The 26,518-nt window shown below is 44.0% G+C and overlaps 1 protein-coding gene across 1 annotated transcript; it reads left to right on the plus strand.

The window, feature by feature from the left end:
• Window positions 1-24,839, plus strand: LOC129855911 (ecto-ADP-ribosyltransferase 4-like). Its single transcript, XM_055924022.1, has 3 exons — window positions 1-126; window positions 14,312-14,371; window positions 23,515-24,839. Exons 2-3 carry the CDS (start codon window positions 14,312-14,314, stop codon window positions 24,259-24,261), a joined length of 807 nt encoding a protein of 268 aa, XP_055779997.1. The 5' UTR covers window positions 1-126; the 3' UTR covers window positions 24,262-24,839.
• Window positions 24,840-26,518: the final 1,679 nt, after the last annotated feature.

Below are 26,518 nucleotides of genomic sequence, written 5' to 3' on the forward strand. Positions count from 1 at the left end.
GGAACGCCTTCAAGATAAGGGTGACCAATCACTTTGTGTAGTACAACACCCTGCATCTCTATAAAGCATCAGCTGCATCTCCGCTTGTAGACATACGCTTCTAGATACCCAACTCAACAGGCAAAGGTAAGGACGTCTATAAAGTTACACTTACAAGGAAAAAGCCTGAACCACATTATTGTTGCATGTTTTGGTATTACAAATGGGTGTCAATTTCCAAATTGACATTCAAAAAGGAAGTATGACAAAGTTTAATATCTGTGAATAATTTGGAAAGACTGCATATGCAATTTATTTTATACAAACCTTCTATAATATGTTTATTGTAACAATAGTAACTAATGACTATGTCATTAGTAAATATAGGCATTATGATATAGGCATTATGATGAAGGCATTATGATGTAGGCATTATGATGTAGGCATTATGATATAGACATTATGATGTAGACATGATGTAGGCATTATGATGTAGGCATTATGATGTAGGCATTACGATGTAGGCATGATGATGTAGACATGATGATGTAGGCATTACGATCTAGGCATTACGATCTAGGCATTATGATGTAGGTATTATAATGTAGACATTATGATGTAGGCATTATGCACATTCCTAAAGCGGGACAAATATGGACTTAAATATTTAATACACATTCTGCACTTCTAATGATGTCTGGCAATGAATTCAATCATTTGAAGCCTGGAGTATTAAAGCTCTCTTAGCCCTTCAGTGCTAGAATCATTCATTGAAACAAAAACAATAATCTGCATAGCTGATATGTTGGTGCTGTCAGAGGTGTGTAACTGCATTGAAGCTGTCAAATCAGTGAGGTATACCTTATAGCCTACCTCAGCCAGTGAAGTTATTTTTATTGGACTAGGCTTGGAAAAAAATGGACTCCAATTAAGCCCTCTTTTTGTTTGTGAAGTCAAATTAAAATGAAGATGATTGTTGACATGAATTACTCGACTGGTGTATGTTTTCTCTATCTGTTGCTATGCGCCACTTATATAACAAGTTAGCTATATTTTCAGCACCAGGCGCTGTTCACCTGCCATTGAATGCGCTGCGATTGCAGCTTTACGTTTCAGCACCACAAAATGGTCCCCTGCCTGCTTTATTAGTTGACTGTCTCCTGCATTCTCTCTCCACATGTTAAAATGTATTTGAGTATACCAGAAGTACATTAATTTCTAATGGTACGCATTGCGTTGCAGTTGCAGTTTGTTCTGTGTGGGGCAAACTCCCCCCAATATTTTGTAGATGCATGCCAGCAAAGCCACTACACAACAAAACACAACATTAAACAATACATTAATTGCACTATAACTGTGACAAACGGTGCCCACAAACTGTTAGAGCCTACACAAAGCCGTCCCAACAGCAGAGTCCCAACAGCAGTCCCAACACTTTACCACTGCTACACCTGACTATCAAGACATTAATGAGCGAGCTAAGACCGACATATAACTATTTGTCCAGCACTTTTTAAAGGTACAGCGACAGAATTTAGAACATGGGCCGTTCTTACAGTTTTCTCCCTGTACAAGTCAGAACCGTAGTTTAAATAAAGGGGTTCATATAAACAGGCGATGAAAGCTCTTACAATATTCTATGATGACATTTCTCTAAAACAGGCTATAGGCTACATGTGAACCACCAAGTCAGAACAGTAAGCTAAGTTATGAGGGGGAAAGGGACCAAATTATTAGGGTGAGGCACATGGGCTACTAACAGCTTACTACACAACATACACTTAGTATCACTTTCTTAGCTACAGTATACATATCTCCCTGGCATATTACATCATTTATGCAGCAGCATACAAGACATTTTTGGACTCACAATGTACTGTGCTCACTTGAACAGGAAGGTGGCGCGGCGGTCCTACTTGTGGGCTTTAGAAAGAGGCCCGATTTGGAATTCCGAGTTAGATGACCATTCAAAATGATTTTCCATATTTTCCCAGTCGAATCAAGTTTTATCCGAGTTCCCAGTTGTCTTGAACTCACTGCAGTCTGAGATTTCCCAGTTCTGAGTTTCCAGTTGTTTTGAACGAGGCAGACTAGCATGGCCAATGTATTAGACTTTTCTGGCCCATGGCGTTTTTTTGTGATATCCAAATGATAGCCCCTTTTTCTTGATATCCAATTGCTAGTTACGACCTTGTCTCATCGCTGCAACTCCCCTACGGACTCGGCGAAGGTCGATAACCAAGCTGCACTGCTTCTTGACTCACTGCTCACTTCATCTGGAAGCCAGCCGCACCAATATGTCGGAGGAAACAGTCGACCTGACGACCGAAGCCAGCTTACAGGAGCATGCCCCGCCACAAGAGTTGCTAGAGCATGATGAGGACATCCCGGCCGGCCAAACCCTCCCCTAACCCAGACGACGCTGGGCCAATTGTGCGCCTTCTCATGGGTCTCCTGGTCACAGCCGACTGTAACAGCCTGAGATCAAACCCGGGGCGGCAGTGGCGCCTTAGCACTCATTGTTGAATTTGCGATTTCCAACTTGTTGTGTAATGTTTATGTCCAATGGCCGATGAGCAGTGATACGTTTTATCTATAATTTCTCTTCATATGACAAGAATTGAAAAGGAATTACCAGTAGATTGCCGATTTGATGCATGATCATGACTGCTTGTCTAGCTCGTTAGTTAAGGTTTTGAAAGTATGAAGTTGACATGATTAGTCCAATCAAAGCTACCGTAGATGTAAAGGGATTTTGGTAATTTTATCTGTGGCCAATGACCTTGAGCCTTCATGGATGGGCAGCACCCAAGGGGCTTGAATTTTCGAGCTCTACCCGATTTAGGGGTGACGTAGTGTCCCCATGAGTGACAGAACACTGAGCAAATCACGGCGCAACTAGAGAACATTACCAACCCCTAAGCTCTGTATTTTCCATACACGTATTAATGCCAAAATAATAAAATACAGAACAGACAAAAAAAAGTATAAATGTGTCGCCACCGGTGCTGCATAAGTTGGATTCATCAAAAGTATGCATCAAACTGTATGTGTAGACGGCTTGACAGAAATGGTAGCAGAAGGTGAATGTTGAACTTTTGTTGCACACATATCCAGATGATGCTGCGTACCATTTTGCGCAATGACGCTGTCGGGTGATCAAGGCGTAAACGCAGCTGTCTGGTATCAAACTCGTTTGACACAGTGGTCACATTCCCCTGCTCAGACGTTGCATGCGTCAACCAATGGTTGCATGCCACGTCATCGACTGTACCGTAAAGCGCCAGATTGCTGTAACATATAATGTGGTTAGCTGATACTTAAAATACCTATCCAGGCATTGTAAGGTCTGGCATGTGTCAGCAACGTCTGGGCAGTGGAACGTGGCCAGTAACAACAGGAGATCAACTAATCTGCTGGTTTATTCTTGTTTTTTTTTGGATGCAAGCAGGTTTGTTTTAATAGGCAGGAACATGTAATCTCCCATTAGTAGCGTTTTAAGAAATCGGTTCATAACATTAAGCTGCATGTTAAGTTCTGCCTGTTGCTTGCAATTGGCCAACTATCTCTATATACTGTACTAACAACAATAATCCACATAATAACATTCAGAATTCATAGTCAATAACGTAATGAGAAGTAAAAATCAACAAGGAAACATTTTTTGTTTGTTTTTCAAACTTCAACATGTAACGTCTGTTGCTCTCCTCATCCTCGGACGAGGTGAGGAGAGAGGGATCTGAAGACCAAAACGCAGCTTGCGGGAAATAAGCCATCTTTATTATAAACACGATGGCAACACGAAACGAAACAAAACACTTTCAAAACTACAAAACAAGAAAACGACGTTGACGAAACCTGAACATAAACTTACATAACTAAACATAAACTTACGTACAGGAAACAGACGACATCGAAACGAAACGAAACAAACAAACGCTACAGTCCCATGTGGTACGAACATACATACGGACACAGGAGACAATCACCCACAACGAACACTGTGACAACGCCTACCTAAATATGACTCTTAATTAGAGGAACGCCAAACACCTGCCTCTAATTAAGAGCCATACCAGGTAACCCAAAACCAACACAGAAACAGAAAACATAGAATGCCCACCCAACCTCACGTCCTGACCAACTAACACAATTAACAACTAACATAAATAGGTCAGGAACGTGACAGTACCCCCCCCACAAGGTGCGAACTCCGGACGCACCAGCACAAAGTCTAGGGGAGGGTCTGGGTGGGCATCTAACCACGGTGGTGGCTCAGGCTCCGGGCGCGGTTCCCACCCCACCATAGTCCATCCTAGCTGCCTCCCTCCAAGAATGTCCACCCTCTTTTTTCCCCCACAAAATCCTCTTAATAATATACCTAATAAGGACAACACCGGGACAGAGAGATAAAACAAGACAGAGGGATAGATAAGAATATAGAGATAGATGAAGATAGAGAGGGAGATCAGGATAGAGGGGCAACTCCGGACTGAAAGGCAGCTCCGGACAGAGAGACAGCTCTGGACTGATGGGCAGTTCAGGGTATCTAGCCTTTTCAGGCTGAAGGGCAGCTCATGGCTGACTGACGAATCTCGACGCTCATGGCTGGCTGACGGCTCTCGACGCTCATGGCAGGCTGACGGCTCTCGACGCTCATGGCAGGCTGGCGGCTCTCGACGCTCATGGCAGGCTGACGGCTCTCGACGCTCATGGCAGGCTGACGGCTCTCGACGCTCATGGCGCTCTGACGGCTCTGGCTGCTCATGGCTCTCTGACTGCTCATGGCTCTCTGACGGCTCTGGCTGCTCATGGCTCTCTGACGGCTCTGGCTGCTCATGGCTCGCTGGCGGCTCTGGCAGATCCTGTCTGGTTGGCGGCTCTGGCAGATCCTGTCTGGTTGGCGGCTCTGGCAGATCCTGTCTGGTTGGCGGCTCTGGCAGATCCTGTCTGGTTGGCGGCTCTGGCAGATCCTGTCTGGTTGGCGGCTCTGGCAGATCCTGTCTGGTTGGCGGCTCTGGCAGATCCTGTCTGGTTGGCGGCTCTGGCAGATCCTGTCTGGCTGACGGCTCTAGCGGCTCCTGTCTGGCTGACGGCTCTAGCGGCTCCTGTCTGGCGGATGGCTCTGTAGGCTCATGGCAGACGGGCGGCTTTGCAGGCTCATGGCAGACGGGCGGCTTTGCAGGCTCATGGCAGACGGATGGCTCAGACGGCGCTGGGGAGACGGATGGCTCAGATGGCGCTGGGGAGACGGATGGCTCAGATGGCGCTGGGGAGACGGATGGCTCAGATGGCGCTGGGGAGACGGATGGCTCAGATGGCGCTGGGGAGACGGATGGCTCAGATGGCGCTGGGGAGACGGATGGCTCAGATGGCGCTGGGGAGACGGATGGCTCTGGCCGGATACGGTGGACTGTAGACCTGGTGCGTGGTGCCGGAACTGGAGGCACCGTGCTAATGACAAGCACCTTCCTACTAGTGCGGGGAGCAGGGACAGGGCACACTGTATTCTCAAAGCCTACTCTATCCCTGATGCGTGGTACCGGCACTGGTGACGCCGGGCTGAGGACAAGCACATCAGGATTAGTAGGGGGAGAAGATACAGTTTGTACAGGGCTCTGGAGACGCACTGGTAGCTTAGTGCGTGGGGCCGGAACTGGAGGCACCGGGCTAGATACACGCACTACAGGGAGAGTGCGTGGAGGAGGAACAGGGCTCAGGATACGCACTGGTAGCCTAGTGCGTAGTGTATACACTGTAGGTACTAGGCTGGGGCGGGGAGGTGGTGCCGGAAATACCGGACCGTGGAGGCGTACTGGCACTCTTGAGCATTGAACCCGCCCAAACTTACCTGGTAGAATGCTCCCGGTCGCCCGACCAGTGCGGGGAGGTGGAATAACCCGCACCGGCCTATGTAGGCGAACCGGGGAAAACATGCGTAAGGCCGGTGCCATGTATGCCGGCCCGAGGAGACGCACTGGAGACCAGACGCGTTGAGCCGGCCTCATGACACCTGGCTCAATACTCAATCTAGCCCTACCAGTGCGGGGAGATGGAATAACCCGCACTGGGCTATGCACTCGTACAGGAGACACCGTGCGCTCTACTGCGTAACACGGCGCCTGCCCGTACTCCCGCTCTCCACGGTAAGCCTGGGAAGTGGGCGCAGGTCTCCTACCTGCCCTTGGCCCACTACCTCTTAGCCCCCTCCCAAGAAATTTTTGGGAATTACTTACGGGCTTTTCGGGCTTCCGTGCCAGACGCGTTCCCTCATAGCTCCGGTTCCTCTCCCCGGTAGCCTCTGCTCTCCTCAGTGCCACCACCTGTTCCCATGGGAGGCGATCCCTCCCAGCCAGGATCTCCTCCCAAGTGTAGCAACCCTTTCCATCCAAAACATCGTCCCATGTCCATTGCTCCTTTCTCTCCTGTCTCTTACTCCGTTTATTTTTCCCTTGCCGCTTGGTCTTAGCGTGGTGGGTGATTCTGTAACGTCTGTTGCTCTCCTCATCCTCGGACGAGGTGAGGAGAGAGGGATCTGAAGACCAAAACGCAGCTTGCGGGAAATAAGCCATCTTTATTATAAACACGATGGCAACACGAAACGAAACAAAACACTTTCAAAACTACAAAACAAGAAAACGACGTTGACGAAACCTGAACATAAACTTGTGGAATAGATATCCCCTTTTTTTACAGAAAAATAAGAATGGACAGATGATTATACTAATAATAGTAATGCTAGCAACGGTTATCAAAACGTATAAAAGGTTAGAAAAAAATCCAGTTCGGATAAATGTAACAGCTGTATAAAGAATGAGATACTCAAAGCTTTTAGAATTGAAAAAATCTATTAAATATTGACTGAACTATAGCACAAACAATTGTATAATGATGGACAGAAAGTAAACGTAATTCACCAGTTTTGGTGGGAATTCAGGTTTAGACTGTCAAATATTTAAAAAAAAGCATATTTGAAACAACCCATGCTAACATTTTTAGACCATACAGTGCCTTCAGAAACTATTCATACCCCTTGACTAATTCCACATGTTGTTGTATTAATGTATATCCTGAATTCAAACAATACCCAGAATACCCCACAACAACAAAGAGAAACCATGTTTTTAGACATTTTTGTTAATTTATTGAAAATGAAACACAGAAATATCTCATTTACACAGGTCTTCACACCCCTGAATCAATCACCTTTGCCAGCGATTACAGCGGTGACTTTCTGGATAAGTCTAAGAGCTTTGCACTCCTGGATTCTTCAAGCTCTGCCACGTTGATTGTTGATCATTGCTAGATAGCCATTTTCAAGTCTTGCCATACATTTTCCAGCCTATTTAAGTCAACACTGTAACGAGGCCACTCAGGAATAATTAATGTAATCTTGGTAAGCAACTCCGGTGTATATTTGGAATTATGTTTTAGGTTATTGTCCTGGTGAAAGGTGGAGTTTTTTCAGTTTTGGAAAGCAGACTGATCCAAGTTTCCCTCTAGAGTTTTGCCTTTGCATAGCTCTGATCCATTTATTTTTATCATAAAAATCTCCCTAGACCTTGCCAATGACAAGCATACCCATAACATGATGCAGCCACCACCATGCTTGAAAATATGAAGAGTGGTACTCAGTGATGTGTTGGATTTGCCCCAAACATTTCGCTTTGTATTTAGGAGACAAAGATAATTTCTTCGCCACATTTTTTGCACTTTTTGTAACGGCGGTCCTCCTCCTCTTCAACCGAAAAGGAGGAGTAGTGAGGGAACCAAAATGCAGCGGAGTTTGAAGACATATTTATTAAAGAAAACAGGTACTCGGCTATACTCTAACAAAACAACAAACGACGTAGACGCACCTGAACATAAGAACTTACATACAACGAAGAACGCATGAAACAGGAACAGACTACATAAACCGAAAAAAACAAACAAACCGAAAACAGACCCGTGTGGCGCAACGACAGACACAGGAGACAACCACCCACAACGAACACTGTGAAAACACCTACCTAAATATGACTCTTAATTAGAGGAACGCCAAACACCTGCCTCTAATTAAGAGCCATACCAGGCAACCCATAAACCAACATAGAAACAGAAAACATAGAATGCCCACCCAAACTCACGTCCTGACCAACTAACACATACAACAAACTAACAGAAATAGGTCAGGAACGTGACATAACCCCCCCCATAAGGTGCGAACTCCGGGCGCACCAGCACAAAGTCTAGGGGAGGGTCTGGGTGGGCATCTGACCACGGTGGTGGCTCAGGCTCCGGGCGAGGTCCCCACCCCACCATAGTCAATCCCAGCTTCCATTTCCCCCTATTAATGACCACCCTCATCTTACCCCCACTGAATCCTTTTGGTAACATCGACAACAGGGGCAGCACCGGGACAGAGGGATAGCTCAGGACAGAGGGATAGCTCAAGACAGAGAGGTAGCTCAGGATAGAGAGGTAGCTCAGGATAGAGGGGCAACTACGGACTGAAAGGCAGCTCCGGACAGAGAGACAGCTCTGGACTGAGGGGCAGTTCTGAATAAATAGCCGCTCTGGGCTGAGGGACAGCTCATGACTGGCTGACGGCTCTGGACGCTCATGGCTGGCTGACGGCTCTGGACGCTCATGGCTGGCTGACGGCTCTGGACGCTCATGGCTGGCTGACGGCTCTGGACGCTCATGGCTGGCTGACGGCTCTGGACGCTCATGGCTGGCTGAAGGCTCTGGACGCTCATGGCTGGCTGAAGGCTCTGGACGCTCATGGCTCACTGACGGCTCTGGCAGATCCTGTCTGGTTGGCGGCTCTGGCAGATCCTGTCTGGTTGGCGGCTCTGGCAGATCCTGTCTGGTTGGCGGCTCTGGCAGATCCTGTCTGGTTGGCGGCTCTGGCAGATCCTGACTGACGACTGGCTCTAGCGGCTCCTGACTGACTATCGGCTCTGACGGCTCGGGACAGACGGGCGGCTCTAATGGCTCGGGACAGACGGATGACTCAGACGGCGCTGGGGAGACGGATGGCTCAGACGGCGCTGGGGAGACGGATGGCTCAGACGGCGCTGGGGAGACGGATGGCTCAGACGGCGCTGGGGAGACGGATGGCTCAGACTGCTCCTGTCTGGCGGAAGGCTCTGGCTGCTCCTGTCTGGCGGAAGGCTCTGTAGGCTCATGGCAGACGGGCAGCTTTGCAGGCTCATGGCAGACAGGCAGTTCATGCGCCGTTGGGCAGACGGCAGACTCTGGCCGGCTGAGACGCACTGTAGGCTTGGTGCGTGGTGCCGGAACTGGAGGCACCGGACTGAGGACACGCACTTCAAGCCTAGTGCGGGGAGCAGGGACAGGGCACACTGACCTCTCGAAGCGCACTATAGGCCTGGTGCGTGGTACCGGACTGAGGGCACGCACCTCAGGACGAGTGCGGGGAGAAACAACAGTGTGCACAGGACTTAGGAGACGCACAGGTGGCTTAGTGCGCGGTGCCGGAACTGGAGGCACTGGGCTGGAGACACGCACCATAGAGAGAGTGCGTGGAGGAGAAACAAGGCTCTGAATACGCACTGGAAGCCTGGTGCGTGGTGTAGGCACTGGTGGTACTGGGCTGGGGCGGGGAGGTAGTGCCGGTAATACCGGACCGTGCAGGCGTATTGGCTCCCTTGAGCACCGAGCCTGCCCAACCTTACCTGGTTGAATGCTCCCCGTCGCCCGACCAGTGCGGGGAGGTGGAATAACCCGCACCGGGCTATGTAGGTGAACCGGGGACACCATGCGTAAGGCTGGTGCCATGTAAGCCGGCCCAAGGAGACGTACTGGTGGCCAGATATGTAGAGCCGGCTTCATGACATTTGGCTCAATGCCCAATCTAGCCCTACCAGTGCGGGGAGGTGGAATAACCCGCACTGGGCTATGCACACGTACAGGGGACACCGTGCGCTCTACAGCGTAACACGGTGTCTGCCCGTACTCCCGCTCTCCACGGTTAGCCTGGTAAGTGGGCGCAGGTCTCCTACCTGCCCTTGGCCCACTACCTCTTAGCCCCCCCCAAGAAACTTTTGGGTGGTACTCACGGGCTTTTCGGGCTTCCGTGCTAGACGCATCCCCTCATAACTCCGGTTGCCTCTGCTCTCCTCAGTGCCTCCAGCTGTTCCCATGGGAGGCGATCCCTTCCAGCCAGGATCTCCTCCCATGTGTAGCAACCTTTACCGTCCAATACATCGTCCCAAGTCCATTCCTCCTTATTGTGCTGTCCCTTCCTCCGATTTCCTCGCTGCTTGATTCTGGATTGGTGGGTGGTTCTGTAACGGCGGTCCTCCTCCTCTTCTGTACAGGCTTCCTTCTAGGCACTCTGTCATTTAGGTTAGTGTTGTGGTGTAACTATAATGTTGTTTATCCATCCTCCGTTGTCTCCTATCACAGCCATTAAACTGAACATTTAAGTCACCATTGGCCTCATTGTGTAATCCCCGAGTGGTTTCCTTACACTCCGGCAACTGAGTTAGGAAGTACGCCTGTGTCTTTGTAGTGACTGGGTGTATTGATACACCATCCAAAGTGTAATTAATAATTTCACCATGCTCAAAGGGATATTCATTGTCTACTTTTGAAAATGTTTACACATCTACCAATACGTGCCTTTCTCTGCTGAGGCATTGAACAACTTATGGTCTTTCCATTTGAATCTGTATTTGAAATTTACTGCTCGACAGAGGGCCTTTACAGATAATTATTGTTGTGTGGGGAACAGAGATGAGGTAGTCATTCAACAATCATTTGAAACATTATTACTGCACAGTCCATGTAACTTCTGTGACTGGTTAAGAAAATGTTTACGCTTGAACTTATTCAGGCTTGCCATAACAAAGGGGTTGAGTACTTTACATTTTTTTATTAATTTGTAAACATTTCTAAAAACATTTTTCCACTGTGACATTATGTGGTATTGTGTAGGCCAGTGACACAAAATCGTAATTGAATCCATTTTAAATACATCCTCAAGGCATTGCATGCCTATTTATGTGTTCTGATAATACTGTATATTGATAGAATAATAACCTTAGAAAATAACAACTCATTTGTATATTGACTAAAGCATGAATTTACCCTCTATCCAACCAGCATCTCTCTAATGCTGTTGGCCCATAGAAACGCATTGAATAACACATGAAACAACAGATTGAAAGGCAGTTTGTGGTGAAGTGTCCTATATCAGAGAGATATAAGAAATATCAGGAACGTTTGTATTCAACCCCTTATTTTAGAAACTGGTACTGGGGACCCTCATACGAGTTTTGTGAGGCTTGTGGGCTTCCTACAGCAGAACAACCCACAGTCACATGTTCATGGAGGGAGGGTCATATTAATGTGTAACCCAAACTGCTGCAGATGCGGAAAGTGACATCAGCGGATGCGGTGGATTGAGATGCATCCAATGCAAAACCCCCAGATTTCTCTAGTTTAAAGTGATGGATTTTGATGGGATTTTTGTATTATGCTAATTCGATTTCCGCAGGGGACGCATACATCGACTCTTTAAGAATCAACAAAATAAGATCTACAAATTAAAAAAAAACTACAAATCCTGGAATTAAATGTACAGAACGCAAAACAGACGTAATTAAACTAGTCTCTTAAAATAAACAAAACTCCATGTTTCCCCCGTGGCAAGAATCAAAACAAACAAAAAGTAATAATGGTGGTTGCAGTCATTCCTTCTAGATTTCTTCCAAGGTCATAGAAAAATTAAGTTTCAGCCCTCCAGAGGGGGGACATTCTCCCTGGTGGTATCAATCCCCTCCACCAGCACAGCAACTGTCTCCTCCCACCAGCTTCACACCAGGCCCTGAGAAAAGAAAAGAGAGACACTTATCTTTCTTACTAAACACATGTGGGATAATAAAGCTGACTACTATTGAACTGCTATAATCACTGTAGATTTATACTCTACCTACCTGGTGGACTGACGCTTTGAGCCTGGAGATCTGAGGAGAAAGAGAGAGAGACACAAAAAAAGGAGAATGAGAGAGACCGAAAGGAGAGAGAAAGAAGAGGAGAAATAGACAGAGAGAGAGAAAGAGAGGAGAAAGAGAGATATACAGGAGAGAGAGGCAAGAAAAGGGCAACCAGTGAAGAACAAACACCATTGTAAACCCATATTTATGTTTATTTATTTTCCCTTTTGTACTTTAACTATTTGCACATCGTTACAACACTGTATATAGACATGATATGACATTTGAAATGTCTCTATTCCTTTGGAACTTTTGTGAGTGTAATGTTTACTGTAAATGTTTTCTTGTTTATTTCACGTTAATTTATTATCTATTTCACTTGCTTTGGCAATGTTAACATATGTTTCCCATGCCAATAAAGCCCTTAACTTGATCTGAATTGAGAGAGAAAGAGCAAGAGAGAGCAGAAAGAGAGAGCATCGACAGACAGAGAGGATAAAGAGAGAGCATCGACAGACACAGAGGATAAAGAGAGAGCATCGAGAGACACAGAGGATAAAGAGAGAGCATCGAGAGACACAGAGGATAAAGAGAGAGCATCGACAGACACAGAGGATAAAGAGAGAGCATCGAGAGACACAGAGGATAAAGAGAGAGCATCGAGAGACACAGAGGAGAAAGAGAGAAGGGGGAAAAGAGAGACAGAAGAGAAATTAACATCAACATGACCTTTCATGATGTGATGATGAAGATATAGTCTAATCATTGGTGTGGTTCAACAACAGCCATGTTTGCACACATTCCCCTTTGATGGAAATGTGAACCTCTTTGCTTATGAGTTTGTATCTAATTTAATGTGTTTGCTTTTGTCTGGCAACAGACTGGATTTTTTTGCTAAATGTTAATTTACATAGGTTGGGCAGGGCTTCCATAGTTGGACTCCTAGTTTCACATTATTTTTCTATTAGGGTTAGAATTAAGGGTTAGTGGTTTGGGGTTAAGGCTAAGGTAAGGGTTAAAGTTAGGGTTAGGTTAAAGGTTAGGGTTAGGTTTAGGGTTAGGACAATTAAATTGCAATCAATTGTTTGGTCCCCAGAAGGATAGTAAAACAAATATGTTTGTGTGTACGTGTGTGATCAAACTTGACGTTCAGTTGAGATATGTACTGTATGTATACAGTACATTCTATTTACTTGTTGATTGTGAATTTAGGATTATGAATAATATCATATAGATTTAATGATCAGTTAAACAATTCCGGGGATGTGAATTGTAAATCGATCTACCTTGCAAATGTGATAAGGTTTCTTACATTGTTTTCAGTATAAAAGATCCCGTACCCGTGGCACTGAAAAGCAAACACACACTGATGTACCCAGAGGCCTTGTCTTGACACGTGCGCTATGCACATCAGCCAGTAGAGGACAGTATTTACCTCAACAAGCTAAATGAATGATTGGCAGACAAAGCTTAGACTAGTGGACTCCGTGTTCCTGGAGGGACACAGGCTTCACCATAGTGCTGCTTTCCTTTATTTTGGGTGATTGATTGGTGGTATGTTGGCTAAAGAGTAATCCAGGTCTGAATCAGTCCCTGATTAGAGGAAGATGTTGATCATTATGATGTACTGTTACTATGGGAAACCTTTTCTCCGTATCAGCAGTGGTGTTGCTGTTGTTAGTCATGTTCACACTAGATCAGCATGAAATAAGTGTTTCCTGTCTGTGTGTGTGTGTGGTCTGCTTCTGAGTTTGAGGGTACACTATGTAAGTGTTATTTCTCAGACGAACAGAGGAGGAGCTGTGAAACTACCATGACAATACTAGTATAAAACAGCCATGAATACAGATACAGCATCTTAAAGAAGCTTCATCTTAACACAAGGTCATTTCTATTCCATGTGTGTCTGACACAGGGTTTCCATTGCTCCCCACAGACACGTTTGTTTGCAGCCTTTAACTCCAGAGGAGGACAACCCTCCTCTTGGAAAGCTACTGTGTTCCAGCCCTGCTCAAACACACCTGATTCAACATACAGTGACAGCATCCTGATTACATTTGAGTAATTTAGCTGAAACTCTTATCCAGAGCCATTCGGGTTAGGCGCCTTGCTCAAGGGCACAGGCAGGTTTTTCATCTTGTCGGCTCTGGGATTCAAACCAGCAACTTTTCAGTTACTGGCCAACCCTCTTAACCACTAAGCTACCTGCCAAATAATTGAATTGGATGTGTCGAAGCAGGGCTGCAGTAAAACCCTGCACCCACAGTACTGTTGCTCTCCAAGAGGACAATTTGCTACCCCTGTTTAACACAGTCATCAATAATACCATAATGTTACTGTGTTTTCTCTGTCCCCCTTTATGTCTGTGGTTGATTTGAATGTAGATGGCGATCATTACAGTGTGGACATTTCTTCTGTTGACCTCTGGTGTGGCCGGAGAGATGGTAAGCTGAGTTAAATGTATCTTTTGGGTTTGTGTATGCGTGTGCCTGTGTGTGTGTGTGTGTGTGTGTGTGTGTGTGTGTGTGTGTGTGTGTGTGTGTGTGTGTGTGTGTGTGTGTGTGTGTGTGTGTGTGTGTGTGTGTGTGTGTGTGTGTGTGTGTGTGTGTGTGTGTGTGTGTGTGTGTGTGAGGGTGAAAAGGGGACTAAATTGAGCCTAATGTAGCTACTGATATAGATGTAGAATCTTCACTCTTTTGTTGGTAGGAATTTTCCTGTTCGGCAGGAAATCCTAACTTGTAGTGTATTGGAGGTAGTCTAGTCTATTCCAATAATTAAAAAGGATTCTAAAGATAGTAATTTCACTTTAAAATGTCATACTTAATTGCCCTAACAAAAAATGTATCAACCCTTACAACATTTTTTCCATTCATTATAATCCACATAATAATCTACATTTCCTGCTGCTCTGGGATTATTTTCCTGCTGTAGCAAACTATCTCAAATTAAGATCATACACATACGGTACAGTGCCTTCGGAAAGTATTCAGATCCCCTAACTTTTTCCACATTTTGTTACAGCCTTATTCTAACATGGATTCAATACACACTACCCCATAATTACAAAGCGAAAACAGGTTTTTAGACATTTTTGCAAATATATTAAAAATAAAAAACAGATACCTCATTTACATAGGTATTCAGACTCTTTGCTATGAGACACGAAATTGAGCTCAGATGCATCTTGTTTCCATTGATCATCTTTGAGATTGACAGTGCATGTCAGAGCAAAAAACAAGCCATGAGGTTGAAGGAATTGTCCGTATTGTTCGGATTGTGTCGAGGCACAGATCTGGGGAAGGTTACAAAACAACTTTCTGCAGCATTGAAGGTCCCCAAGAACAGTGTCCTCCATCATTCTATAATGGAAGAAGTTTGGAACCACCAAGACTCTACCTAGAGCTGCCCGCCTGGCCAAACTGAGCAATCAGGGGAGAAGGGCCTTGGTCAGGAGGTGACCAAGAACCCGATAGTCACTCTGACAGAGCTCTAGAGTTCCTCTGTGGAGATGGGAGAACCTTCCTGAAGGACAACCATCTCACCATCACTCCACCAATCAGGCCTTTATGGTAGAGTGGCCAGACGGAAGCCACTCCTCAGTAAAAGGCACATGACAGCCCACTTGGAGTTTGCCAAAAGGCACCTAAAGACTCTCACACCATGAGAAACAAGATTCTATAGTCTGATGAAACCAAGATTGAACTCTTTAGCCTGAATGCCCAAGCATCACGTCTGGAGGAAACCTGGCACCATTCCTACGGTGAAGCATGGTGGTGGCAGCATCATGCTGTGGGCTGTTTTTCAGTGGCAGGGACTGGAAAACTAGTCAGATTGGAGGCAAAGATGTAAGTACAGAGAGATCATTGATGAAAACCTGCTCCAGAGCGCTCTGGACCTCAGACTGGGGCGAAGATGCACCTTCCAACAGGACAACGACCCTAAGCACACAGCCAAGACAATGCAGGAGTGGTTTCGGGACAAGTCTTTGAGTGTCCTTGAGTTAACCACCAGAGCCCAGCCTTGAACCCGATCGAACATCTCTGGAGAGACTTCAAAATAGCTGTGCAGCGACACTCCCCATCCAGAAAAATGGGGGAAACTCCCCAAATACAGTTGTGCCAAGCTTGTAGCGCCATACGTAAGAAGACCCGAAGCTATAATTACTGCCAATGGTGAGTAAAGGGTCTGAATATTTATGTAAATGTAGTATTTCAGTATTTTTTTATACATTTGTAAACATTTCTAAAAACCTTTTTTTTCTTGGCGTTATGTGGTATCGTGGGCAGATTGATGAAGAAAAAAAACTATTTAATCCATTTTAAAATAAGGCTGTAACGTAACAAAATGTGGAAAAAGTCAAGGGGTCTGAATACTTTCCCAATGCACTGAACACTATATATACAAAAGTATGTGGACATCCCTTCAAATGAGTGATTTTGGCTATTTCAGCCACACCCGTTGCTGATAGCTGTGTAAAGTTGAGGACACATCCATGCAATCTACATAGACAAACCTTGGCAGAATAATAGCCTTACTGAAGAGCTCAGTAACTTTCATGGTGACACTGTCATAGGATGCCACCTTTCTAACAAGTCAGTTTGTCAAACCCCTGCACTTTTTCACATGTTGTTAGAAGATGGGATTAAAATGTATTTAATTTACATTTTTTTGTCAATGATCTACACAAAATACTCGGTAAGGTCTCTGTAAAGGGGCTGCAGGTAGCCTAGTGGTTAGAGTGTTGGGCCAGTAACCGAAAGGCTGCTGGATTGAATCCCCGAGCTGACAAGGTAAAAATCTGTCATTCTGCAACTGAACAATTGTAAATAAGAATTTGTTCTTAACTGACTTGCCTAGTTAAATAATGGTTACATAAATGTTGAAGAGGAAGAAAAAATTCAAATAAATATGAAAAATAAAAACAGTAAAATATCTTAATTAGGTGTTCACACAATTAACAAAGGGTTGGTAAGACGTTCAGTCAGCCCCTTTGGTTCATTTATGGCCTTTATCACCCCTTGTTTGAGTGTGTGTGTGTGATTTACTTCATTAATATCTAATCCATGGCCTTATACAGTCAGTGTGATTCAGGTAGTTATGTTCTCTATACAGTCAGTGTGATTCAGGTAGTTATGTTCTCTCTGAAGTCAGTGTGATTCAGGTAGTTATGTTCTCTATACAGTCAGTGTGATTCAGGTAGTTATGTTCTCTCTCTACAGTCAGTGTGATTCAGGTAGTTATGTTCTCTCTATACAGTCAGTGTGATTCAGGTAGTTATGTTCTCTCTATACAGTCAGTGTGATTCAGGTAGTTATGTTCTCTCTATACAGTCAGTGTGATTCAGGTAGTTATGTTCTCTATACAGTCAGTGTGATTCAGGTAGTTATGTTCTCTATACAGTCAGTGTGATTCAGGTAGTTATGTTCTCTATACAGTCAGTGTGATTCAGGTAGTTATGTTCTCTATACAGTCAGTGTGATTCAGGTAGTTATGTTCTCTATACAGTCAGTGTGATTCAGGTAGTTATGTTCTCTATACAGTCAGTGTGATTCAGGTAGTTATGTTCTCTATACAGTCAGTGTGATTCAGGTAGTTATGTTCTCTCTCTATACAGTCAGTGTGAATCAGGTAGTTATGTTCTCTCTACAGTCAGTGTGATTCAGGTAGTTATGTTCTCTATACAGTCAGTGTGATTCAGGTAGTTATGTTCTCTCTCTACAGTCAGTGTGATTGAGGTAGTTATGTTCTCTATACAGTCAGTGTGATTCAGGTAGTTATGTTCTCTATACAGTCAGTGTGATTCAGGTAGTTATGTTCTCTCTCTATACAGTCAGTGTGAATCAGGTAGTTATGTTCTATATACAGTCAGTGTGATTCAGGGAGTTATGTTCTCTCTCTACAGTCAGTGTGATTCAGGTAGTTATGTTCTCTATACAGTCAGTGTGATTCAGGTAGTTATGTTCTCTCTCTACAGTCAGTGTGATTCAGGTAGTTATGTTCTCTCTATACAGTCAGTGTGATTCAGGTAGTTATGTTCTCTATACAGTCAGTGTGATTCAGGTAGTTATGTTCTCTCTCTACAGTCAGTGTGAATCAGGTAGTTATGTTCTCTCTCTACAGTCAGTGTGATTCAGGTAGTTATGTTCTCTCTCTATACAGTCAGTGTGATGGAGGTAGTTATGTTCTCTCTCTACAGTCAGTGTGATTCAGGTAGTTATGTTCTCTCTCTATACAGTCAGTGTGATGGAGGTAGTTATGTTCTCTCTATACAGTCAGTGTGATTCAGGTAGTTATGTTCTCTATACAGTCAGTGTGATTCAGGTAGTTATGTTCTCTCTCTGCAGTCAGTGTGATTCAGGTAGTTATGTTCTCTCTCTACAGTCAGTGTGATTCAGGTAGTTATGTTCTCTCTATATACAGTCAGTGTGATTCAGGTAGTTATGTTCTCTCTACAGTCAGTGTTATTCAGGTAGTTATGTTCTCTCTCTATATACAGTCAGTGTGATCCAGGTAGTTATGTTCTCTCTCTACAGTCAGTGTGATTCAGGTAGTTATGTTCTCTCTCTACAGTCAGTGTGATTCAGGTAGTTATGTTCTCTCTCTACAGTCAGTGTGATTCAGGTAGTTATATTCTCTCTATACAGTCAGTGTGATTCAGGTAGTTATGTTCTCTCTCTACAGTCAGTGTGATTCAGGTAGTTATGTTCTCTCTCTACAGTCAGTGTGATTCAGGTAGTTATGTTCTCTCTACAGTCAGTGTGATTCAGGTAGTTATGTTCTCTATACAGTCAGTGTGATTCAGGTAGTTATGTTCTCTATACAGTCAGTGTGATTCAGGTAGTTATGTTCTCTCTCTATACAGTCAGTGTGATTCAGGTAGTTATGTTCTCTCTCTCTACAGTCAGTGTGATTCAGGTAGTTATGTTCTCTATACAGTCAGTGTGATTCAGGTAGTTATGTTCTCTCTCTACAGTCAGTGTGATTCAGGTAGTTATGTTCTCTATACAGTCAGTGTGATTCAGGTAGTTATGTTCTCTCTCTATACAGTCAGTGTGATTCAGGTAGTTATGTTCTCTATACAGTCAGTGTGATTCAGGTAGTTATGTTCTCTATACAGTCTGTGTGATCCAGGTAGTTATGTTCTCTATACAGTCAGTGTGATTCAGGTAGTTATGTTCTCTATACAGTCAGTGTGAATCAGGTAGTTATGTTCTCTATACAGTCAGTGTGATTCAGGTAGTTATGTTCTCTCTCTACAGTCAGTGTGAATCAGGTAGTTATGTTCTCTCTATACAGTCAGTGTGACTCAGGTAGTTATGTTCTCTCTACAGTCAGTGTGATTCAGGTAGTTATGTTCTCTCTACAGTCAGTGTGATTCAGGTAGTTATGTTCTCTCTACAGTCAGTGTGATTCAGGTAGTTATGTTCTCTCTCTACAGTCAGTGTGAATCAGGTAGTTATGTTCTCTCTATACAGTCAGTGTGACTCAGGTAGTTATGTTCTCTCTACAGTCAGTGTGAATCAGGTAGTTATGTTCTCTCTACAGTCAGTGTGATTCAGGTAGTTATGTTCTCTCTACAGTCAGTGTGATTCAGGTAGTTATGTTCTCTCTCTACAGTCAGTGTGAATCAGGTAGTTATGTTCTCTCTACAGTCAGTGTGATTCAGGTAGTTATGTTCTCTCTATATACAGTCAGTGTGATTCAGGTAGTTATGTTCTCTCTATATACAGTCAGTGTGAATCAATCAATCAATCAATCAATTTTATTTTATATAGCCCTTCGTACATCAGCTAATATCTCGAAGTGCTGTACAGAAACCCAGCCTAAAACCCCAAACAGCTAGTAATGCAGGTGTAGAAGCACGGTGGCTAGGAAAAACTCCCTAGAAAGGCCAAAACCTAGGAAGAAACCTAGAGAGGAACCAGGCTATGAGGGGTGGCCAGTCCTCTTCTGGCTGTGCCGGGTGGAGATTATAACAGAACTATGCCAAGATGTTCAAAAATGTTCATAAGTGACAAGCATGGTCAAATAATAATCATGAATAATTTTCAGTTGGCTTTTCATAGCTGATCATTAAGAGTTGAAAAACAACAGGTCTGGGACAGGTGGCGGTTCCATAACCGCAGGCAGAACAGCTGAAACTGGAATAGCAGCAAGGCCAGGCGGACTGGGGACAGCAAGGAGTCACCACGGGCGGCAGTCCCGACGCATGGTCCTAGGGCCCAGGTCCTCCGAGAGAAAGAAAGAGAGAAGGAGAAAATTAGAGAGAGCCAAGATTTTCAAAATGTTCATAAATGACAAGCATGGTCAAATAATAATCAGGAATAAATCTCAGTTGGCTTTTCATAGCCGATCATTAAGAGTTGAAAACAGCAGGTCTGGGACAGGTAGGGGTTTCGTAACCGCAGGCAGAACAGTTGAAACTGGAATAGCAGCAAGGCCGGGCGGACTGGGGACAGCAAGGTGTCAGCATGCCCGGTAGTCCTGACGTATGGTCCTAGGGCTCAGGTTCTCAGAGAGAAAGAGAGAACGAGAGAATTAGAGAGAGCATACTTAAATTCACACAGGACACTGGATAAGACAGGAGAAGTACTCCAGGTATAACCAACTGACCCTAGCCCCCCGACACATAAACTACTGCAGCATAAATACTGGAGGCTGAGACAGGAGCGGTCAGGAGACACTGTGGCCCCATCCGAAGAAACCCCCGGACAGGGCCAAACAGGAAGGATATAACCCCACCCACTCTGCCAAAGCAGAGCCCCCACACCACTAGAGGGATATCCTCAACCACCAACTTACAATCCTGAGACAAGGCCGAGTATAGCCCACAAAGGTCTCCACCACAGCACAACCAAGGGGGGGCGCCAACCCAGACAGGAAGTTCACGTCAGTAACTCAACCCACTCAAGTGACGCACCCCTCCTAGGGACGGCATGAAAGAGCACCAGCAAGCCAGTGACTCAGCCCCAGTAACAGGGTTAGAGGCAGAGAATCCCAGTGGAGAGAGGGGAACCGGCCCGGCAGAGACAGCAAGGGCGGTTCGTTGCTCCAGAGCCTTTCCGTTCACCTTCACACTCCTGGGCCAGACTACACTCAATCATATGACCTACTAAAGAGATAAGTCTTCAGTAAAGACTTAAAGGTTGAGACCGAGTCTGCGTCTCTCACATGGGTAGGCAGACTGTTCCATAAAAATGGAGATCTATAGGAGAAAGCCCTGCCTCCCGCTGTTTGCTTAGAAATCAGGTAGTTATGTTCTCTATACAGTCAGTGAGATTCAGGTAGTTATGTTCTCTCTATACAGTCAGTGTGATTCAGGTAGTTATGTTCTCTCTATATACAGTCAGTGTGATTCAGGTAGTTATGTTCTCTATACAGTCAGTGTGATTCAGGTAGTTATGTTCTCTCTCTACAGTCAGTGTGATTCAGGTAGTTATATTCTCTATATACAGTCAGTGTGATTCATGTAGTCATGTTCTCTCTCTATATACAGTCAGTGTGATTCAGGTAGTTATGTTCTCTTTCTATATACAGTCAGTGTGATTCAGGTAGTTATGTTCTCTCTATACAGTCAGTGTGATTCAGGTAGTTATGTTCTCTCTCTACAGTCAGTGTGATTCAGGTAGTTATATTCTCTATATACAGTCAGTGTGATTCATGTAGTCATGTTCTCTCTCTATATACAGTCAGTGTGATTCAGGTAGTTATGTTCTCTTTCTATATACAGTCAGTGTGATTCAGGTAGTTATGTTCTCTTTCTATATACAGTCAGTGTGATTCAGGTAGTTATGTTCTCTCTATACAGTCAGTGTGATTCAGGTAGTTATGTTCTCTCTATACAGTCAGTGTGATTCAGGTAGGTATGTTCTCTCTATATACAGTCAGTGTGATTCAGGTAGTTATGTTCTCTCTATACAGTCAGTGTGATTCAGGTAGTTATGTTCTCTCTATACAGTCAGTGTGATTCAGGTAGGTATGTTCTCTCTATATACAGTCAGTGTGATTCAGGTAGTTATGTTCTCTCTATACAGTCAGTGTGATTCAGGTAGTTATGTTCTCTCTACAGTCAGTGTTATTCAGGTAGTTATGTTCTCTCTCTATATACAGTCAGTGTGATCCAGGTAGTTATGTTCTCTCTCTACAGTCAGTGTGATTCAGGTAGTTATGTTCTCTCTATATACAGTCAGTGTGATTCAGGTAGTTATGTTCTCTATACAGTCAGTGTGATTCAGGTAGTTATGTTCTCTCTCTACAGTCAGTGTGATTCAGGTAGTTATATTCTCTATATACAGTCAGTGTGATTCATGTAGTCATGTTCTCTCTCTATATACAGTCAGTGTGATTCAGGTAGTTATGTTCTCTTTCTATATACAGTCAGTGTGATTCAGGTAGTTATGTTCTCTCTATACAGTCAGTGTGATTCAGGTAGTTATGTTCTCTCTCTACAGTCAGTGTGATTCAGGTAGTTATATTCTCTATATACAGTCAGTGTGATTCATGTAGTCATGTTCTCTCTCTATATACAGTCAGTGTGATTCAGGTAGTTATGTTCTCTTTCTATATACAGTCAGTGTGATTCAGGTAGTTATGTTCTCTTTCTATATACAGTCAGTGTGATTCAGGTAGTTATGTTCTCTCTATACAGTCAGTGTGATTCAGGTAGTTATGTTCTCTCTATACAGTCAGTGTGATTCAGGTAGGTATGTTCTCTCTATATACAGTCAGTGTGATTCAGGTAGTTATGTTCTCTCTATACAGTCAGTGTGATTCAGGTAGTTATGTTCTCTCTATACAGTCAGTGTGATTCAGGTAGGTATGTTCTCTCTATATACAGTCAGTGTGATTCAGGTAGTTATGTTCTCTCTACAGTCAGTGTTATTCAGGTAGTTATGTTCTCTCTCTATATACAGTCAGTGTGATCCAGGTAGTTATGTTCTCTCTCTACAGTCAGTGTGATTCAGGTAGTTATGTTCTCTCTACAGTCAGTGTGATTCAGGTAGTTATGTTCTCTCTCTACAGTCAGTGTGATTCAGGTAGGTATGTTCTCTCTATATACAGTCAGTGTGATTCAGGTAGTTATGTTCTCTCTATACAGTCAGTGTGATTCAGGTAGTTATGTTCTCTCTATACAGTCAGTGTGATTCAGGTAGGTATGTTCTCTCTATATACAGTCAGTGTGATTCAGGTAGTTATGTTCTCTCTATACAGTCAGTGTGATTCAGGTAGGTATGTTCTCTCTATATACAGTCAGTGTGATTCAGGTAGTTATGTTCTCTCTACAGTCAGTGTGATTCAGGTAGTTATGTTCTCTCTCTACAGTCAGTGTGATTCAGGTAGGTATGTTCTCTCTATATACAGTCAGTGTGATTCAGGTAGTTATGTTCTCTCTACAGTCAGTGTTATTCAGGTAGTTATGTTCTCTCTCTATATACAGTCAGTGTGATCCAGGTAGTTATGTTCTCTCTCTACAGTCAGTGTGATTCAGGTAGTTATGTTCTCTCTACAGTCAGTGTGATTCAGGTAGGTATGTTCTCTCTCTATATACAGTCAGTGTGATTCAGGTAGTTATGTTCTCTCTCTACAGAAAACGGGTGGTGGTCGCTCTGTCTCTCCTCCGATTCCCCTGAACATGGCCCCTGACTCTGTTGACGACATGTACAACGGCTGTGGAAAGGAAATGTCCGGGCTGGTAGAGAACAAATATCTTGAGGAGGAGAAAAACACAACTACAAACTTCAATGCTTCCTGGACAATGGCAGAAAGGTGTGCAAGAAACAAGACCATTAGAGACAATCTTAAACTGAAGCATGTCCAGGCTATCTGTGCTTACACTGCAGGACAACCAACAATATACAAAGATTTTAACCAAGCATGTTTTACCAACAAGAGCATCTACACCTCTGCCTTCAAGTTCCACTCCCTGCATTTCCTGCTGACTGAAGCTATTCTCCTCCTGAAACAAAATCCAGACCAACGGAGCTGTTGCACCACATACAGAAGAACTAAATTGAACTTTACAGGTGAAGTGAACAAGGAAATCCGTTTTGGCTCATTTGCCTCCAGCTCTTTCTTAAAGAACTTGACACATTTTGGAGAGAAGTCCTGCTTTGAGATAAATACATGTTTTGGCGCTTCCCTCAAATCCTACCCAGCGATGGGAGATTATGAAAAGGAGGTGTTGATTCCACCCTATGAAGTGTTCAACATTACAGCCGTAATCAAGAAAGAAGAAGTGAAGGATCTTTGGTGTGATGTTGTGTACAAACTACAGGGTAACAAAACACTGAGTGACCTGAATTGCAAAATGGTCAAGTCACTCCAAATAGGGTGAAATAAAACCAGCACATCTGCTCTCCTACAGTCGGTAAAACATCATCAGCAGGTTACAGTACACCCTTCCTCAAGTTCCTTTCATCATAAATAGAGAATGATCAATCATTCCCAAATCTCAGCTGTTATGCTACTGTCAACATGGCGTGATTTGCATTGCTTGCTCAATTAAGGCATGTTTTGCACATATTAGGATTCTTCTTTTATGATATTGTTGACATTGTTCAGCATGTGCATGCAGCTTTTGCTTTGGTCAATAAATAAAACATGATTATATGTGATAGATTGGAAATTAAATGAAAGTAGTGTTAGGTTAAGCTCTTTGTGTATGAGAAGAGTATAATGATTTAGTGGACTGCAGTGGACTGTAGGAATGTGTACTCCCAATAACTCTCCTGACTGATAAGTCCTGTGGTGTGCACGGAGGAGCATGGAGAAATCCTGGCTGATGTTAAAGTAGTGAAGTACATCTTTGTGGAAGGGAGGGGGTGAGGTCTAAGTGTATAAGTGGACACTGCACTGTATTGAATGTACTGTATTCCGATGTGCATCTTCACTGAGTAAACATTTGAAACGTCACTCTGAGTCTGGGCTCTTTTGTATGATAAATATGTTTATTGTATATTAGGCAATTGGTCTTATCACATCTCATGTCCTTTTTTTATACCAACTCTGTTATAGATCTATGGATAATAAAAATTAAAAATACACTTTTAATGGAGTTGAAGATTAATCAAACTGAAAGAGAAAGTAGCTAAGTTATCTATATTATTAATATAACTCATCAGCTGCCAACATCAGGATAGAATTTGAGAGCACTAGTTAGCTCCAAAGTGGTTATAGCGTTGACTGCATGCTGACAGTGCATTTAGTGTCTTACCAGACTACAACCTTCATGTCAAGGTTCCTGTGAAGCAACTGTAATGGCAGTTCACCACAACATACCAGAACGCTTCCTGATTAACAAGGGGTAGTCTGTCTTTATCTTCATTGTGTTTTAGAAACACAGTTCGAGATCATTGTGAGGGGTTTTCTATAGTGGTTGAAAGGTTTATTAGGTTTCCTGGGAAAATGTTGTCTGAGGTTGTAACCGGGGGGGGGGGGGGGGGGGGCTTAACGAATAGAAAATTCTATCCTCAATGTCAGACCTTAGTCTGATGTTATTTTTTTTGCTCAAAAGTGTTTTTTCACATCACGTGCCGTTACCAAGACAAACTATAAAGGACTGGAAATGAGCATTGCAGGAAATGAGCATTGCATCTGCATACTATTTCAGAGGCTATATGAGTGAGTGGATGAACAATATGATAGATAGCAGAGGACAATTGGAAAGAGCTAGGTAGCCTAGTGGTTAAGAGTGTTGGGCTAATAACCGAATGGTTGCTGGTTCAAATCCATGAGCTGACCAGGTGAACAATCTGTCCATGTGCCCTTGAGCAAGGCTCTTATTAACACTGATTGTTCCTGTAAGTCACTCTGGTTAAGAGGTGTCTGCTAAATGACTGAAATGTAAAGATAGTAGAGGGTGAATGGAAAAAGTCCAGTGGATGTGCTTTTCTAAAAGAACAGTTCATGGCTATACACTCAGTGGTCAGTTTATTAGTTACACCACCCTGTTCACGATGATGGTTTGCTCCTACAGACAGTCACATGGCCGTGACTTGCTATATAAAGCAAAGAGGCATTTATTTACTGTTCGATTGAATGTTAGAATGGGCAAAACGAGTGACCTAAGCGAGTGCGGTATGATCGCCGGTGCCAGGCGGGCCTGTTCCAGTATCTCAGAAACGGACGGCCTCCTGGGCTTTTCACACACGACAGTGTCTCGGGTTTACAGAGAATGGTGCGACTAACAAAAAACATCCGGTCAGCGGCAGTACTTTGGGCAAAAAGAGCTCATTGATGAGAGGTCGAAAGGCAAGAATCATTCAAGCTAAAAGGCGGGTCACAAAAAGGCAAATAATGGCGAGTGCAATAGTCATTGGTGGAAAAAGTACCCAACTGTCATACTTGAGTAAAAGTAAAGATACCTTCATAGAAAATGACTCAAGGAAAAGTGAAAGTTACCCAGTAAAATACTACTTGAGTAAAAGTCCAAAAGTATTTGTGTCACACCCTGATCTGTTTCACCTGTTTGTGTGCTTGTCTCCACACCCCTCCAGGTGTTGCCCATCTGCCCCATTATCCCCTGTGTATTTATACCTGTGTTCTCTGTTTGTCTGTTGCCAGTTCATCTTGTCACGTCAAGCCTACCAGTG

This window comes from Salvelinus fontinalis, chromosome 5, assembly GCF_029448725.1.
Source record: "Salvelinus fontinalis isolate EN_2023a chromosome 5, ASM2944872v1, whole genome shotgun sequence".
Taxonomy (NCBI): Eukaryota; Metazoa; Chordata; class Actinopteri; order Salmoniformes; family Salmonidae; genus Salvelinus; species Salvelinus fontinalis.

Bases quoted from the DNA above. Each gene is read 5' to 3' on its own strand.
- LOC129855911 (XM_055924022.1), top strand. From the start codon at position 14,312: ATGGCGATCATTACAGTGTGGACATTTCTTCTGTTGACCTCTGGTGTG. The intron at 14,372-23,514 runs GTAAGCTGAGTT...CTCTCTCTACAG, and splicing joins CTGGTGTGGCCGGAGAGATG to AAAACGGGTGGTGGTCGCTC.